Source organism: Bufo bufo, chromosome 1, assembly GCF_905171765.1.
Source record: "Bufo bufo chromosome 1, aBufBuf1.1, whole genome shotgun sequence".
NCBI classification, from domain to species: domain Eukaryota; kingdom Metazoa; phylum Chordata; class Amphibia; order Anura; family Bufonidae; genus Bufo; species Bufo bufo.
Genome location: NC_053389.1, coordinates 373525262 through 373545232, shown reverse-complemented (window position 1 = coordinate 373545232; position 19971 = coordinate 373525262). Strand labels below are relative to the sequence as shown.

Here is a 19971-nt window from a genome sequence, read left to right as displayed (position 1 = left end):
TGTTTTTTCTTACAAAGTCTCATATTCCACTAACTTGTGACAAAAAATAAAATCTCACATGAACTCACCATACCCCTCACGGAATCCAAATGCGTAAAAAATTTTAGACATTTATATTCCAGACTTCTTCTCACGCTTTAGGGCCCCTAAAATGCCAGGGCAGTATAAATACCCCACATGTGACCCCATTTTGGAACGAAGACATCCCAAGGTATTTCGTGAGGGGCATGGCGAGTTCATGTAAAATTTTATTTTTTGTCACAAGTTAGTGGAATATGAGACTTTGTAAGGATAAAAATAAATAAATCTTTTCATTTTCCGCTAACTTGTGCCAAAATAATTTTTTTCTAGTAACTCGCCATGCCCCTCACGGAATACCTTGGGGTGTCTTCTTTCCAAAATGGGGTCACTTGTGGGGTATTTATACTGCCCTGGCACTTTAGGTGACCTAAAGCGTGAGGAGTAGTTTGAAATCCAAATGCGTAAAAAATGCCCTGTGAAATCGTAAAGATTCTCATTGGAATTTGGGCCCCTTTGCGCACCTAGGCTGCAAAAAAGTGTCACACATGTGGTATCGCCATACTCAGGAGAAGTAGGGCAATGTGTTTTGGGGTGTATTTTTACATATACCCATACTGTGTGTGAGAAATATCTCTGTAAATGACAACTTTTAAAAAAATTTTATACAAAGTTGTCAATTTACAGAGATATTCCTCTCACCCAGCATGGGTATATGTAAAAATACACTCCAAAACACATTGCCCTACTTCTCCTGAGTACGGCAATACCACATGTGTGACACTTTTTTGCAGCCTAGGTGCGTAAAGGGGCCGAAAGTCCAACGAGTACCTTTAGGCTTTACAGGGTTGCTCACAATTTAGCCCCGCCCAAAATGCCAGAACAGTAAACACACCCCACAAATGACCCCATTTCGGAAAGTAGACACCCCAAGGTATTTGCTGAGGGGCATATTGAGTCCATGAAAGATTTAACTTTTTGTCACAAGTTAGCGGAAAGGGAGACTTTGTGAGAAAAAAATAAATAAATCAATTTCCGCTAACTTGTGCCAAAAAAAAAAAAACTTCTATGAACTCGCCATGGCCCTCACGGAATACCTTGGGGTGTCTTCTTTCCAAAATGGGGTCCCTTGTGGGGTATTTATACTGCCCTGGCATTTTAGGGGCCCTAAAGCGTGAGAAGAAGTCTGGAATCCAAATGCCTAAAAATGCCCTCCTAAAAGGTACTCATTGGAATTTGGGCCCCTTTGCGCACCTAGGCTGCAAAAAAGTGTCACACGTGTTATCGCCGTACTCAGGAGAAGTTGGGCGATGTGTTTTGGGGTGTCTTTTTACATATACCCATGCTGGGTGAGAGAAATATCTCTCTAAAATAACAACTTTGTATAAAAAAAATGGGAAAAATTGACTTTTAGAGAGATATTTCTCTCACCCAGCATGGTTATATGTAAAAATACACCCCAAAACACATTGCCCTACTTCTTCTGAGTACGGCGATACTACATGTGTGACACTTTTTTGCAGCCTAGGTGCCCAAAGGGGCCCAAATTCTAAGAGCACCTTTAGGATTTCACAGGGCATTTTTTAGGCATTTGGATTCCAGACTTCTTCTCACGCTTTAGGTCCCCTAAAATGCCAGGGCAGTATAAATACCCCACAAATGACCCCATTTTGGAAAGAAGACACCCCAACGTATTTAGTCATGGGCATAGTGAGTTCATGGAAGTTTTTATTTTTTTGTCACAAGTTAGTGGAATATGAGACTTTGTAAGAAAAAAAAAAAATAATCATCATTTTCCGCTAACTTGTGACAAAAATTTAAAACTTCTATGCCCATCAGCGAATACCTTATGGTGTCTTCTTTTCTGAAATGGGGTCATTTGTGGGGTGTTTTTACGGTCTGGACATTGTAGAACCTCAGGAAACATGACAGGTGCTCAGAAAGTCAGAGCTGCTTCAAAATGCAGAAATTCACATTTTTGTACCATAGTTTGTAAACACTATAACTTTTGCGCAAACCAATAAATATACACTTTATTGCATTTTTTTATCAAAGACATGTAGAACAATAAATTTAGAGAAAAATTTATATAGAAATGTAGTTATATTTGAAAAAGTTTACAACTAAAAGTGAAAAATGACCTTTTTTTGCAAAAATTTCGGTCAATTTCGATTAATAACAAAAAAAGTAAAAATGTCAGCAGCAATGAAATACCACCAAATGAAAGCTCTATTAGTGAGAAGAAAAGGAGGTAAAATTCATTTGGGTGGTAAGTTGTATGACCGAGCAATAAACCGTGAAAGTAGTGTAGTGCAGATCTGTAAAAAGTGGTCTGGTCATTAAGGGGGTTTAAGCTAGGGGAGCTGAGGTGGTTAGGAAACTTTTTGGTTTCTTTTGCAGTATGTTTTGGGTCATTGTCCATCTGCACTATGAAGCACTGTCCAATGAGTTCTGAAGCATTTGGCTGAATATGAGCAGATAATGTTGCCTGAAACACTTTAGAATTCATCCTGCTGCTTTTGTCAGCAGTCACATCATCAATAAATACAAGATAATAGTTCCATTGGCAGCCTTACATGCCCATGCCATGACATTACCACCACCATGCTTCACTGATGAGGTGGTATGCTTAGGATCATGAGCAGTTCCTTTCCTTCTTCATACTCTTCTCTTCCCATCACTCTGGTACAAGTTGATCTTGGTCTCATCTGTCCATAGGATGTTGTTCGAGAACTGTGAAGGCTTTTTTAGATGTCGTTTGGCAAACTCTAATCTGGCCTTCCTGTTTTTAAGGCTAACCAGTGGTTTACATCTTGTGGTGAACCCTCTGTATTCACTCTGGTGAAGTCTTCTCTTGATTGTTGACTTTGACACACATACACCTACCTCCTGGAGAGTGTTTTTGATCTGGCAGACTGTTTTGAAGAGTGTTTTCTTCACCAGGGAAAGAATTCTTCGGTCATCCACCACAGTTGTTTTCCGTGGTCTTCCGGGTTATTTGGTGTTGCTGAGCTCAACGGTGCGTTCCTTCTTTTTAACAATGTTTCAAACAGTTGTTTTGGCCACGCCTAATGTTTCTTCTATCTCTCTGATGGGTTTGTTTTGTTTTTTCAGCCTAATGTGACTTGCTTCACTGATACTGACAGCTCTTTGGATCTCATCTTGAGAGTTGACAGCAACAGATTCCAAATGCAAATAGCACATTTGAAATGGACTCTGGACCCTTTATCTGCTCATTGTAATTGGGATAATGCGGGAATAACACACACCTGGCCATGGACTAGCTGTGAAGCCGATTGTCCCATTACTTTTGGTCCCTTAACAAGTGGGAGGCACATATGCAAATTGTTGTAATTCCTACACCGTTCACCTGATTTGGATGTAAATACCCTCAAATTAAAGCTGACAGTCTGCAGTTAAAGCACATCTTGTTAGTTTAATTTCAAATCCATTGTGTTGGTGTAGAGAGCCAAAAATTTGACTTGCCTGTATTACTGATTGGTGCACTAAGTATTGTTGTGACATCACAGCACTGTCTGTAGCATGTATGTATGGACAGCAGAGACAGTAATTCCTATCACACTACCTAACACCCTGCACTGGAACCAACTACACTTTCTAACCTACACTGACTATCTCCCACTAACTATCTATATTATATATATTAGCTAGCTAACTAACTAATGTAATTGGATAAGGAATAGGATCCAGATGAAAGCACAGAGTACAGCAATGTCATTGCTCTTTCTCTCAGAACTGCAAAAAAAAACTCCAGAAAATGGCTGCTGGGGAGTTTATTATATAGTAAAGGGGTAGGCAACTTTCTTATTGGTTGCTAGGGATGTTGCTAAGCTCTGAGAAAGATATTGCAGCCTTCTCATTGGCCTAAAAGCAAGAAGGGAGGTTACTGCTGAAAAATAAAAAATCTAGAATATTCGCCATTACAAATATAACGCACTATATTCTACATCTTCACGCATTCTCGAAGTGGCGATATTCGCGATAAAAATTTGCAATTAGAATATTCGCGATCAACACTAGTAGTGAATGGTAAGATATGCCTGAAAGCTAAATGTTCAAGACATTGTTACCTTTTTGTTCTTCAGTGTAGATACACTAGGTCCATTGCTAAAACTGAAAATTTGAAAAGTTGAAATATATATGCAGAGGAATGAAAAACCCTTAATAAGTGCTCTCAAACACTAAATGTGCTTAACCTCTTTCCAACCTCTGCCTTACTTTTATAGCACGCCTGGAAGTAACTACTCAACCCCCTCTGTAATAATACGGGCCACTGATCAGGTAGGCGTAGGAGCAGCGCTTGCTCATTCAGCAGAAAGGGCCCGGCTGTGTCTGCTGACATCACTGAATGATGCTCTTATGCCTGTTGATAAACACCTTAGATGCAGCTGTCAGTGTCGACCTCACCATCTAAACTGTTTGCAGATGGAAGGGGCTCCCTCTGTTTCTCCATCGGCCCCCCACTATGCGATTGCAATGGGCCAATGCTTGCCATGGCAGCTCCAGGCCTGGCAAAGGCCTTGGGGTCTGCCAGCTTTGTTATCCTATAAGGCTTTGCCCCCGGGCTGGGTCTCATAGGCAATTGTCAGTGTGGTACTGATAATTCAATGCAGTACAATACAAGATGTACTGTACTGCATTGAAACAGGGATCAAAACCTCAAACGTTGAAGTCCCATAGTGAGATAAAAAGTAAAAAAAAAAAAAAAAAGATTTTAAAAAATTTCAAGTTAAAAAGGAGCCCTTCCCCCCTCATAAAGCCATTTACATTAATAAAAAAAAGAGTATTGCCGTATCTATAACGACTGGCTCTATAAAAATATCACATGATCTACCTCATCAGGTGAATGCTGTGAAAGTAAACACATAAATAATAACACTGCCTAAACAATCATTTGCCTCGCAAAAAGCGTAATAGCCAGCGATCAAAAAGTCACATCTACCCCAAAATGGTATCAATGAAAACACCAACTCATCCCGCAAAATAACAAGACAAATCGAAAAAAAAGTTTTCAGAAAATTTTGACAAAAACCAGAACAAAAAAAAAGTATTAGATATTACTGCGTTCATAACGACCAGCTCTATAAACATATCATATGATCTACCCAGTCAGATGAACGCTGTAAGAAAAAATAAATAATAAATGTGCCAGAACATACATTTTTTGGTCCCCTCATCTTACAAAAAGTGTAATAGCGAGCTACTGTATCAAAAAGTGATATGTAGCCCAAAATGACACCAATAAAAAGTCACCTAATTTCGCAATAAATGAATCCTCCTACAAGACCACTGTCAAATTTTTTTTTAAAAAAAATACAAGTTTCAGAAAATAGCGACACAAAAACATGATTTTTTTTCTTCCAAAAATGTTGAGTCTAAAAGTGGAAAAACATATAAAATTGATATCTCTGTAATCATACTAACCAGCAGAATAGAGTTAACATTTTTCCTGCAATTATCACTTTTATTATTGTACCCTACTATATGTTCCTCGAACTAATACAGCAAATACCCTACAGTATAATCTACAATACCTATATATGTATCACTGTTTGGGGGGATTATATTTTAACCATTAGTATTAAAAGTTCCGTTTTAAATAGTAGGTTTTCTCTTTCAGTAATAACTGCTTCTGAAAAAACTAAATAAAAAGCAATCAAAAAGTCGTATGTATCCCAAAATAGAACCAACCATGTTGGCAAGTCATCCCACAAAAAAAATAAGCCCTCACACAGTCCTGTCAAGAGATAGATATATGGTTCTCAGAAAACGGCTATACAGGTACCCCAGTGGTTGCAACATGGTGCACTTATTCATCAAAATCTGCCCTGCAAAAGCCAAAAAGTAGTCTTTCCCTTTTGAATCCTGCAGTGTAGCCAAATAGCATTTTACGTCCACATTTATGGCATTTTTAATACCTAATAGAACTCGCTTAACAATTTAAAGGATGTGGTATATCTCAGATGGCATGAGCTGAGAACAACATGTTGGGCCCTGATATGCCATATCTGTGGAAAACTTGCAATTTTCATTTTGTACCATCCGCTGCTCATTCACTTATGCAAAACACCTGTGGGGTCAAAATGCACACTTTACCCCATAATAAATAACATTAGGAATGTAGTTTCCAAAATGTTGTCAGTTCTCAGGGTTTCATTTATTATTTCACCCCAGAGCCTTTACATTTGTCAGCACAAGATGCTTAAATCACCACATTAGGCCTCACATGTGCATGAGCCCTGTTGTCCAGGCAAGAGAATAGAGCCATATGCAGGGTGCTTATAAAAACAGGAAGCAAAGCATAATAAGAGGGCTTGCTTTTCAGACTGGCATATGCTTGGCACAACAAATTGGGCACAAAAAGTGCACTTTTCATTTTGCACAATCTGCTGTGAATTGATTTTTGCCTAACACATTGGTAAATTATTTAAGTGGTGTGGTTTGTAAATTCGGGCACTTCTTGGGGTGTCATTTTTTTTAATTCAACCTCAGAGCCTCTGCAGTTATCAGCCAGTGCTGTATAAATCAGGCCTCATATGCACATGGTGCTCTATCTAATGAACCCTGTGATGTGCCCATACAGCACTTTACTAGCACATATGGGGTCTTGCTGTTTTCTGGAGAATATGGGTAACATTGTGGTATTAAAAAAGCCACTATTGGCACAAGTGACAACCTGGGATCATCTTATGTGCACTGCTTGGTCTGGTTTTCGTGAGCGGTCTTTAAATGTGACATGGCACTTATTCCAGGGAAATCTGCCTTCCAAGAGCTAGATAGGTGCTCTTTCCCTTCTGAGCCCTGCTGTGTGTCCATACAGAAGTGTGTGAATACAAATGGGGTGTTTCTGTAAATTGTAAAATCATGGCTTACTTGGCTTTTAACCCTTGAAGTGTTACTGGACAAATGGATTAAAATAGAAAATTTAGAAATTTTAATGGTGTCGTTTCTAAAATTGGGTAATTTTGGGTGGATTCTATTATGTAAGACTCATAAAATGACTTCATCACTGAATTGGTCCTTTAAAAAGTCGGTTTTCAAAATTTTCTTGAAAATCTTAAAAAAATTGCTTCTACATTCAGTAGATTCCTGGCTGCTCAGCGTTCGTGGGGTCCTGATCCCTCTGTCTAAGCACTCAGGCTATGGCATCTGAGGGTTAAACTGCCCGGTATGGAGTTATCTCCACTCCGGCCAGTGACAGCCAGGTGACTGCTGTAGCGATGGAGTGGACCCAGCTCCTGAGCCCGCACCATCACATAACATACTATTGCAGCACAGAGGGGTACAACCTTTCTGCTGTGAAGTAATAGTACATCACTACGCTCAAGGGGTTAAATTTGACATTCAGCTTGCAACATAAATATTGTCACTTTTATTCTGGGGGTAAGTATGATTATGGCAATAACAAATATATAGTAACAGTTTGGGGAATTGGCTTCGGCAAAGAGACACACTCAGTCCAGGTTTCTTCAGACAAACAAACACTAGTAGTTTTTTTCCAGCCATCATAAAGTCCATTAAACATAAATGTAGCTTTCTTTAGCTTGAAACAGTTAACAGAAATATGCTTTACTGCAGCACAAAGTCCAAAATAAAACAGTCTTTTTTCCTTTTGGTAATAAGGCACAGTTCTCATCTTGTGAAGTCTTTGTTCTCAACACGCTAGAGATATATGGTTTCTCCTGGTTCACAGAGTCAGTATCATCCCATCTCCATGCACTGCTCCATCCAACATACCCCCCCCCTCCCCCGAGCAGCTCCTAGAGGAGCTTTTATTTGGCTGCACCTGTGGGTGGAGAAGTAGCCTCGTTAACCTCTTAGTACCCGGTATGGAACATATCTCCCTTGCCAAAGCAACCGCCTCACTTTATCACTATATATATATATATATATATATATATATATATATATATATATACACACTCACCTAAAGAATTATTAGGAACACCTGTTCTATTTCTCATTAATGCAATTATCTAGTCAACCAATCACATGGCAGTTGCTTCAATGCATTTAGGGGTGTGGTCCTGGTCAAGACAATCTTCTGAACTCCAAACTGAATGTCAGAATGGGAAAGAAAGGTGATTTAAGCAATTTTGAGCGTGGCATGGTTGTTGGTGCCAGACGGGCCGGTCTGAGTATTTCACAATCTGAGCAGTTACTGGGATTTTCACGCACAACCATTTCTAGGGTTTACAAAGAATGGTGTGAAAAGGGAAAAACATCCAGTATGCGGCAATCCTGTGGGCGAAAATGCCTTGTGGATGCTAGAGGTCAGAGGAGAATGGGCCGACTGATTCAAGCTGATAGAAGAGTAACGTTGACTGAAATAACCACTCGTTACAACCGAGGTATGCAGCAAAGCATTTGTGAAGCCACAACACGCACAACCTTGAGGTGGATGGGCTACAACAGCAGACGACCCCACCAGGTACCACTCATCTCCACTACAAATAGGAAAAAGAGGCTACAATTTGCACGAGCTCACCAAAATTGGACTGTTGAAGACTGGAAAAATGTTGCCTGGTCTGATGAGTCTCGATTTCTGTTGAGACATTCAAATGGTAGAGTCCGAATTTGGTGTAAACAGAATGAGAACATGTATCCATCCTCTGATGGCTACTTCCAGCAGGATAATGCACCATGTCACAAAGCTCGAATGATTTCAAATTGGTTTCTTGAACATGACAATGATTTCACTGTACTAAAATGGCCCCCACAGTCTCCAGATCTCAACCCAATAGAGCATCTTTGGGATGTGGTGGAACGGGAGCTTCGTGCCCTGGATGTGCATCCCTCAAATCTCCATCAACTGCAAGATGCTATCCTATCAATATGGGCCAACATTTCTAAAGAATGCTATCAGCACCTTGTTGAATCAATGCCACGTAGAATTAAGGCAGTTCTGAAGGCAAAAGGCGGTCCAACACCGTATTAGTATGGTGTTCCTAATAATTCTTTAGGTGAGTGTATATACACACACAGGTCCATAAATATTGGGACATTGACACAATTCTAAAATTTTTGGCTCTATACACCACCACAATGGATTTGAAATGAAACGAACAAGATGTGCTTTAACTGCAGACTGTCAGCTTTAATTCGAAGGTATTTACATCCAAATCAGGTGAACGGTGTAGGAATTACAACAGTTTGCATATGTGCCTCCCACTTGTTAAGGGACCAAAAGTAATGGGACAGAATAATAATCATAAATCAAACTTTCACTTTTTATTATTTGTTTGCAAATCCTTTGCAGTCAATTACAGCCTGAAGTCAGATGCTGGGTTTCATCCCTGGTGATACTCTGCCAGGCCTCTACTGCAACTGTCTTCAGTTCCTGCTTGTTCTTGGGGCATTTTCCCTTCAGTTTTGTCTTCAGCAAGTGAAATGCATGCTCAATCGGATTCAGGTCAGGTGATTGACTTGGCCATTGCATAACATTCCACTTCTTTGCCTTAAAAAACTCTTTGGTTGCTTTTGCAGTATGCTTTGGGTTATTGTCCATCTGCACTGTGAAGCGCCGTCCAATGAGTTCTGAAGCATTTGGCTGAATATGAGCAGATAATTTTGCCCGAAACACTTCAGAATTCATCCTGCTGCTTGTGTCATCAGTCACATTATCAATAAATACAAGAGAACCAGTTCCATTGGCATCCATACATGCCCACGCCATGACACTACCACCACCATGCTTCACTGATGAGGTGGTATGCTTAGGATCATGAGCAGTTCCTTTCCTTCTCCATACTCTTCTCTTCCCATCACTCTGGTACAAGTTGATCTTGGTCTCATCTGTCCATAGGATGTTGTTCCAGAACTGTAAAGGCTTTTTTATTTGTCACTTGGCAAACTCTAATCTGGCCTTCCTGTTTTTGAGGCTCAGCAATGGTTTACATCTTGTGGTGAACCCTCTGTATTCACTCTAGTGAAGTCTTCTCTTGATTGTTGACTTTGACACACATAAACCTACCTTCTCGAGAGTGTTCTTGATCTAGCCAACTGTTGTGAAGGGTGTTTTCTTCACCAGAGAACTAATTCTTCGGTCATCCACCACAGTTGTTTTCCGTGGTCTTCCGGGTCTTTTGGTGTTGCTCAGCTCACCAGTGCGTTCCTTCTTTTTAAGAATGTTCCAAACAGTTGTTTTGGCCATGCCTAATGTTTTTTCTATATCTCTGATGGGTTTGTTTTGTTTTTTCAGCCTAATGATGGCTTGCTTCACTGATAGTGACAGCTCTTTGGATCTCATCTTGAGAGTTGACAGCAGCAGATTCCAAATGCAAATAGCACACTTGAAATGAACTCTGGACCTTTTATCTGCTCATTGTAATTGGAATAATGAGGGAATAACACACACCTGGCCCTGGAACAGCTGAGAAGCCAATTGTCCCATTACTTTTGGTCCCTTAACAAGTGGGAGGCACATATGCAAACGGTTGTAATTCCTACACACGTTCACCTGATTTGGATGTTAATACCCTCAAATTAAAGTAGACAGTCTGCAGTTAAAGCACATCTTGTTCATTTCATTTCAAATCCATTGTGGTGGTATATGTATGTATATATATATAATACCACAAATATTGCAGCAGCACAGTCGGATGTAGTGCTCTGGGTGCAAGGAATCCTCACAGAGGCTGGCTTATCCTCCAGGATATATATTCAAAGAATGAAGAGGCAGCACTTCCTTTGTCAAGGCCTCATTGAGAAGGCAAAAACGTAGCTGGAATAAAGTTTGGGGTCGTCACCCTATCACCAAACAACTGGAAGTGCTGCCTCTTCATTCTTTGAATGTATATATATATATATTTATATATATATATATATATATATACATACAGTACAGACCAAAAGTTTGGACACACCTTCTCATTCAAAGAGTTTTCTTTATTTTCATGACTATTAAGGCATCAAAACTATGAATTAACACATGTGGAATTATATACATAACAAACAAGTGTGAAACAACTGAAAATATTCTAGGTTCTTCAAAGTAGCCACCTTTTGCTTTGATTACTGCTTTGCAAACTCTTGGCATTCTCTTGATGAGCTTCAAGAGGTAGTCCCCTGAAATGGTCTTCCAACAGTCTTGAAGGAGTTCCCAGAGATGCTTAGCACTTGTTGGCCCTTTTGCCTTCACTCTGCGGTCCAGCTCACCCCAAACTATCTCGATTGGGTTCAGGTCCGGTGACTGTGGAGGCCAGGTCATCTGGCGCAGCACCCCATCACTCTCCTTCATGGTCAAATAGCCCTTACTTTCAAAGTTTTCCCAATTTTTCGGCTGACTGACCTTCATTTATTAAAGGGATTCTGTCATGAGATTTGAGCCCTATAAGCTAAACATATGGCCAAGTCCGTACTAATAACATGAATCCTAAACTGCCCTTATTAAACCTGCTTGTGGCTCTATTAGCCCAAAAAACTGGTTTTTATAAGCTGTCACTCACCTACCTAAGGTGCCCAAGGGGTTTTACGTTAACTCAGGGTGCCCGCCCGCACCCATCGCCGTCTGGTGCCCAGCGCTGCCTTCCTCAGCCCCGCCTCCGCAATCCTCCCGTCCCTCTGCTAGATCCGGCGCCTGCGCACTAGGCTCAGCCTGATGCGCCGCAGACTCCTGGCAGCGGCTTCGTTGAGCGAAGTGCGCATTATCAATCATGTTAATGCTCCGTGCTTCTGCAGTCTGCATCGGGTCTTGGCTGTCATTTACGGAGCGGATGTCACGCACGGCATCCGCTCGTGTGAAACAGCCCTAAGGGTCCAATCAGATGAATGCAAGTGCTCCATGCCTGTGTTGCGGACCGTATTATTACAGTCACTTCCAGTTCAGGAGAAATGCGCATACAGCTGGCACATGCGCTGTTGGTTAAATAACGCTTACGTGGGTAGAGGGATCTCTGTAGGTCTGGGTGCTCAAGTGACATCTTGTTGTTCCTGTGCAAAATTACAGTGCAGGATCTGCTTGACATCAGAGGAGCTGGGAGGGGACTTCAGAATGAGGGGAGGTGTGGGGCTCAGTCAGAATGGGCACGGGTGGGCCGTACTAACTATTAGGAGAGCCTCTTGGGCTGTTTTCGCAGGTAATTAGCACAAAGGTAAAATCATTTTTTAACCTCTTGGGACACATGACGTACCGGTACGTTATGATGTCCCAGTACGTCATGTGTAGTTCCGATCACCGCCGCTCGGGTGCCATCAGCAGGCACCCTGGGACAATGCGCGCGGGGGACCTGTGAGCCCCTCCCCCCGTATCTGCGATCGCGGAAAACCGCAGGTCAATTCAGACCTGCAATTTGCTGCGTTTCCTGTTAATTCGGGTCTCTGGGGACCCGATAACCCAGAACAGGATGGTGATCGGTGGTGTGATAATACACCACCAATCACCATCCTGCGATCCTGAGAGGTGATGGTTACATCACCTCTCAGGATCGCTTCTGATTGTCTGCAGGGCGGACGGGAGGTTCAAATTATTGCAGCGCGGAGCCTGCGATCGGATCTCCAGAGCCAGCACCCCCATCTGTGCCCAGCACCCCCCCCCTTCTGACCCTCCACAGTGCCTTCTGGCACTAAAAAGTATTTAGGGACAGGTTAGGTTAGGCAGGGATATTTAAGGAAAGTTTAGGGGGGGGGGAGTTTTTTTGTTGCATCACCCTAATTGGGTGTCTGGGGTCCCCAGGGGTGCTGCAGCTTGCCGCCGCCCCCCCCCCCCCCCCCCACATTTTTTGGGGGCACAAGCCTTTTTTTTTCTTTCTGCGTACGCTGACTGTGTCCGGCACTCTTAGCATCCGGCCCCTCTGGGGCTCGTACTAGTTTTCCGGCCCACCAGGTAAGTCCACCGGAGCCCCCTACCGGTGAACTTGCATGGTGTACCCCAGAGCATTTTGAGCCTGCGATTCCTGATTTTGTTGGTCAAGCAGGAATCCAGATTCCCACAGTGGGCTTCACTGAATATGACTATTTTAGTCTTTTTTTCAGTGACTACTTTGTGAATCTGATGCAAACGAACGTGTTCGCCCAACAGTTAATTGCTCAACACCCGGGCTCCTTTTTGGCTAGGGCCGGTGGCTGGACTCCGGTTAGTGCAGCCGAGATGAGGACGTTTTGGGGCCTCGTGCTGCACATGTGCCTAGTCAAAAAAAACTGTAACAGGCATCACTGGAGTGGAGAAGTCCTCTACCAGACCCCACTTTACAGTACGGCCATGACACATAGAAACATAGAATGTGTCGGCAGATAAGAACCATTTGGCCCATCTAGTCTGCCCAATATACTGAATACTATGGATAGCCCCCGGCCCTATCTTATATGAAGGATGGCCTTATGCCTATCCCATGCATGCTTAAACCCCTTCACTGTATTTGCAGCTACCACTTCTGCAGGAAGGCTATTCCATGCATCCACTACTCTCTCAGTAAAGTAATACTTCCTTATATTACTTTTAAACCTTTGCCCCTCTAATTTAAAACTGTGTCCTCTTGTGGTAGTTTTTCTTCTTTTAAATATGCTCTCTTCCTTTACCGAGTTGATTCCCTTTATGTATTTAAAAGTTTCTATCATATCCCCTCTGTCTCTTCTTTCTTCCAAGCTATACATATTAAGGTCCTTTAACCTTTCCTGGTAAGTTTTATCCTGCAATCCATGTACTAGTTTAGTAGCTCTTCTCTGAACTCTCTCTAGAGTATCTATATCCTTCTGGAGATATGGCCTCCAGTACTGCGCACAATACTCCAAGTGAGGTCTCACCAGTGTTCTGTACAGCGGCATAAGCACTTCACTCTTTCTACTGCTTATACCTCTCCCTATACATCCAAGCATTCTACTGGCATTTCGTGCTGCTCTATTACATTGTCTTCCCACCTTTAAGTCTTCTGAAATAATTACTCCTAAATCCCTTTCCTCAGATACTGAGGTCAGGACTGTGTCAAATATTCTATATTCTGCCCTTGGGTTTTTACGCCCCAGGTGCATTATCTTGCACTTATCCACATTAAATTTCAGTTTCCAGAGTTCTGACCATTCTTCTAGTTTTCCTAAATCCTTTTCCATTTGGCGTTTCCCTCCAGGAACATCAACCCTGTTACATATCTTTGTGTCATCAGCAAAAAGACAAACCTTACCAGCGAGGCCTTTTGCAATATCACTTATGAAGATATTAAACAAAATCGGTCCCAGTACAGATCCCTGTGGAACCCCACTGGTAACATGACCTTGTTTTGAATGTTCTCCATTGACTACAACCCTCAACGTACCCGGTTTGAGGCCATCCGGAAATGCCTGCATTATGCAGATAATGCAGCATGTCCCCCCCAAGGTGATCCTGTCTATGACCGCCTGTACAAAATCAGGCCGGTCATCGATCACTCTGGGGCCAAATTTTTGGAGGCCTATGTACCTGGAAGGGAGGTCGTGGTTGATGAGTCTCTCATTGCTTTCAAGGGGAGACTTTTTTTTCTGCCAGTATGTTCCCTCTAAGCGGGCGAGGTATGGCGTGAAGCTGTACAATCTTTGTGAGAATACCTCAGCGTACGCTTACAAGTTTAATGCGTACGAGGGGTGAGATTCCCATATTGAACCCCCAGATCCACGTCCGCTTGTGGGACCGTGCGGAAAAATCAACGCGGCCTCCCTACCCACCCCCTCCAGGTACCTATCCCCAGGGGTGAGACCCATTCCCTTATCAGTGGAAACCTGTTGCTGGTCAGATATAAGGACAAGAGGGATGTCCTTGTACTGTTCACAATTCACGGTAACTGCATCACCCCTGTCCCTGTGCGAGATACCGCGGCAACGGTCCTCAAGCCCGATTGTATCGTTGACTACAATCGGTAAACGGGAGGAGTTGATCTCTCTGATCAAGTCCTCAAGACATATAATGCCATGCTCAAAACCTGGGCATGGTACAAAAAAGTTGCAGTCTACTTGGTACAGGTTGCCTTGTACAACTCTTTTGTGTAAATAAACCAGTCCAGCAAAATCTGCCTTCCAAAAAACCACATGGCGCACCTTTCCCTCTACGCCCTACCGTGTGCCCGTACAGTAGTTTACGGCCACATATGGGGTTTTTCTGCAAACTACAAAATCGGGGCAATAAATATTGAGTTTTGTTTGGCTGTTAACCCTTGCTTTGTTACTGGAAAAAATTTATTAAAATGGAAAATTTGCCAAAAAATCTAAATTCTAAAATTTTATCTCTACTTTCCATTAACTCCTGTGGAAAACCTAAAGGGTTAACGATGTTTGTAAAATCAGTTTTGAATACCTTGAGGGGTGTTGTTTGTAGAATGGGGTCATTTTTTGGTGGTTTCTATTATGTAAGCCTCACAAAGTGACTTCAGACCTGAACTGGTCCTTAAAAAGTGGGTTTTTGAAAATTTTAAAAAATTTCAAGATTTGTTCTAAACTTCTAAGCCTTCTAACGTCCCCAAAAAATAAAATGTCATTCCCAAAATGATCCAAACATGAAGTAGACAAATGGGGAATGTAAATTAGTAACTATTTTTGTTGGTATTACTATGTATTATAGAAGTAGAGAAATTGCAACTTGGAAATTTGCAAATTTTTCCAAATTTTTTGAATAAAAATTAAATTTTTTTTACTCCATTTTACCAGTGTCATGAAGTACAATTTGTGACGAAAAAACTGTCTCTGAATGGCCTGGATAAGTAAAAGCGTTTTAAAGTTATTCACACATAAAGTGACACTGGTCAGGTTTGCAAAAAATGGCCTGGTCCTTAAGGTGAAAATGAGCGCGGTCCCTAAGGGGTTAAGGCAAACAACTCTATTCATATGTCAGACACAGATATATCTCTAACATACTCAAGGAGGCAGTTTAATATGAAAAATCGTGCTGACTGAATCTCTTTAACCTCTTCACGCATTGTCACATACATGCACGTGAGGGAATGCAGCTTCTTGCCGCATCCTCACGTTCATGTACATAATGTGATTGGGCTGGTGTCGGCGACCGTGTAAGATGCTGACAGTTAAATTCAGTACAATACATAATCTATTGTACTGAATTGAAACAGGGATCAAACCTTGAAAAGGTGAAGTTCCACAGTGGGACAAATATAAAAAGTAAAAAAATTTTTTTTTTAATAATAATAAAAAATGTAAGTTTTCAAGTAAAAAAAAAAAGCCTCCTTACCATAAAATCTAAATTTTTTAATTTTTAAAATATATATTTTTTTTAAATGTAATGACGCGACGTGCTTTATAAAAAATGTCACATAATCTACCACCTCATGTGAACGCAGTGAAAAATAATAATTTGAGCAAAAAATTCAATTTTTGTCACCTTACATCACAAACAGTGTAATTACAAGCGATCAAAAAGACATATGTACCCCAAAATGGCACCAAACCGTCATCTCTTCCCGCAAAAAATGAGCCCCTACATAAGACAATCTCCTAAAAGGTAAAAAAAAAAAGGCTTTCAGAAAATGGAGACTTTTTTCCTTTTAAAAAAGCTTTTATATTGTAAAACTTAAATAAATTTTTTAAAAGTAGACATATTGAGTATTGCCACGTCCATAACAACCAGCTCTATAAAAATATTACATAACCTAACCCCTCAGGTGAACACCGTAAAAAAAATATAACATGTACCAAAAATGCAATTTTTTTGTCACCTTACATCACAAAAAGTGTAATTCCAAGCGATCAAAAAGACATCTGTACCCCAATATAGTACCAATCAAATGGTCATCTCTTCCCCGCCAAAAATGAGCCCCTATATAAGACAATTGCCCCCAAAAAATCTCAAAAACATGGCTTTCAGAAAATGGGGATGCTAAAACATGATTTTGTGAAAATAATGCTTTTATTGTGTAAAACTGAAATACATAAATAAAATAGTAGACATATTAGGTATCGCGTGTCCGTAAAAACCTGCTCTATAAAATATCACATTATCTAACCCCTAAAGTGAATTGCATAAAAAAAAAAAAATGCCAAAACGACCAATTTTTTGGGCCACTTTGCCACATAAAGTGTAATATTGACTGATCAAAAAGAATTCATATGTACCCAAAAATGGTACCTATAAAAACGGCCATTCTTTCCGCAAAAAAATTAGCCTTTACTCAAAACGATTGGCAAAAAAATATAGCTTTCAGAAAATGGTGACACAAAAAAAACATGATTTTTTTTAAAAATAAAAAATACCCTATTCAGTATTGCAACGTCCGTAATGACCAGCTCTATAAAAAATACCCCCTTTAGGCGAATGCTGTTAAAAAAAATTTAAAAAAAACAATTTTTGGGTCACCTTGACCCAAAAAAGTGTGATATTGAATGATCAAAAGAATCGAAAATAGTACACATAAAAATGTCAGTTCTTCCTGCAAAAAAAGAGCCCCTGCACAAGACGATTGGCAAAGTAAAAGAAATGTAGCTTTCAAAAAATGAAGACACAAAAACATTATTCTTGTTTTTAAAAATGCTTTATTATGTAAAACTGAAACAACAACAAAAAAATACACATATTTGGTATTGTCACATCTGTATCAACCTGCTCTATAAAAACAACACATGATCTATTCTGAAAACTGGCTTGGTCTTGAAGGGGTTAACATATTCTGTTGTTGCTTACCTCATATACATTTTCTCCAGGTGTTTTCTTGAGTCATGACTCTCCTGGCCCATTTTCCCCATGTGAACAAATAACTCTGGTTGGTTTCCATTTTGTATGTAACACTTTACTGAAAGCTGTAGGGGACAAACGTGAAATTTTGGAAAAATTACTTAGTTCAAGATAAGTAGAATGCAATAATAATGGAAAATGCCAATGAAGGTGTCCATAGCCTTAAAGCCAGATGTCTTATAACGTCTTTGTTTTGATTTAAGAATTTCAGAAAATTTATGATTGTCTGGACATTTGCATCATCAACAGAGGAGAATCCTACTATCAAGATAAAATGATCCAAGTGGTTAAAGAATTTGAAGAGAGAGGTGGGTATTTATATATTTTTTTTGTTACTTAAGTGCAAAAATAATTTTACAATACATTTGTTACTAGAAACTATGTAGAACATGGGTGTCAAACATGCGGCCCGCAATGAATATCTTTGCGGCCCGGCAAAGATGCAGCATCGCAGACTGCTATGTATGAGCCGGGGGAGAGGAGGGGCTGGAGTCCGTAACTAGGGGCGGGGCCCGGTGCAGTCACTGTACTCTTACACCGGGCCCCGCCGCTCACCAAAGTATTTATAAACGTGAATCCCTATCCTGTTATTAAGTTGAACTAACGCTGCCCTCTCCCATGTTCCCCTGTATCCCCATAGCACTTACTTAAGCTTCAATAGCAGGCAGAGCGGACGGCAGCAGTAACGTCACTCACTGACGTCGAGCGCCTGCTCCGCCCACTTTATGAATGAAGCAGGCGGAGCAGACGCGCGACGTCAGTGAGTGACGTTACTGGTGCCGTCCGCTCTGCCTGCTATGGAAGCGTGTTCGTAAGTGCTGTGGGGATACAGGGGAACATGGGAGAGCGCAGCGTTAGTTCAACTTAATAACAGGATAAGGATTCACGTTTATAAATACTTCGGTGAGCAGAGGGCCGGTGTATTGGGGGACACTGTTATGAGGGGATCTGTGGATGACATATAGCAGTGTCATCCACAGATCCCCCCCATAACAGTTCCATCCACAGATCCCCCCACCTCATAACAATGCCATCCACAGATATCCCACCCCATAGCAGTACCATCCACAGATATCCCACCCCATAACAGTTCCATCCACAGATCCCCCACCTCATAACAATGCCATCCACAGATCCCCCATAACAGCACCATCCACAGATCCCCCACCCCATAACAATGCCATCCACAGATCCCCCCACCCCATAACAATGCCATCCACAGATATCCCACCCCATAGCAGTACCATCCACAGATCCCCATAACAGTGCCATCCACAGATCCCCCATAACAGTGCCATCCACAGATCCCCCATAACAGTGCCATCCACAGATCCCCATAACAGTGCCATCCACAGATCCCCCATAACAGCACTATCCACAGATCCCCCATAACAGCGCCATCCACAGATCCCCCATAACAGTGCCATCCACAGATCCCCCATAACAGTGCCATCCACAGGTCCCCCATAACAGTGCCATCCACAGATCCCCCACATGACAGTGCGTCATCCACAGATCCCCCATAATAGTGTCATGCACAGACCACCATTAATTCAAAGCCCACCAAAAGCACAACTTTTGGTTAAAAATATTTTTTTCTTATTTTCCTCCTCAAAAACCTAGGTGCGTCTTATAGTGAAGTTTAATATTTGTATATATATATAGGTCTCACTTGTGTTATTGGGCAACGGGATGTTGGGGGTCAGCAGTCATGAAACAACAATGTTGTTCTATGAAAATGTACGATTTTTTTTTTTTTTTTGATGCGGCCCACATAAACTTAAATTTAGTTTTTTTGGCCCATCTTAGCCTTTGAGTTTGACATGCTTGATGTAGAAGCTTCTGTCTTGGTAACAGTAGGTAATAACTAGGTAGACATCTAATAGCAAATCACTGCCTAGATGAAATGCTAAAAGTAAAATAATAAACAACTTTATTAATATGCTTCTTAAAAACATGAAGCACCACCCAGTTCCAGGCAGAAACCCCCACACCACTATTTGGCTATATAAAAAACAGTCAGGTGTGCATGTCTAGACCATCCCCTAGTCCAGGGATGGCCAACCTGCGGCTCTCCAGCTGTTGCAAAACTACAACTCCCAGCATGCCCAGACTGCCTTCAGCTTTCAGTTTAGAGCAGGGCATGGTGGGAATTGTAGTTTTGCAACAGCTGGAGAGCCACAGGTTGGCCATCCCTGCCCTAGTCAAAAGGAGATATGACAGTAGGGTAATGCCCTGAGTCTAGTGTTGTTGGCTAAAGACATAAAATACGTCATAGATGCAGTGGAGGG

General features: G+C 41.3%; 1 protein-coding gene across 1 annotated transcript in view; it reads left to right on the top strand.

Annotated features, from left to right (window-relative positions):
• RARS1 (arginyl-tRNA synthetase 1) overlaps positions 1-19971 on the top strand; it is a 518621-nt gene that overhangs the window by 429808 nt on the left and 68842 nt on the right. Inside the window, exon 9 of the mRNA XM_040404976.1 lies at positions 17884-17988. Within this exon, the coding sequence (XP_040260910.1) occupies positions 17884-17988 (105 nt within the window). The remainder of the gene's footprint in view (positions 1-17883; positions 17989-19971) is intronic.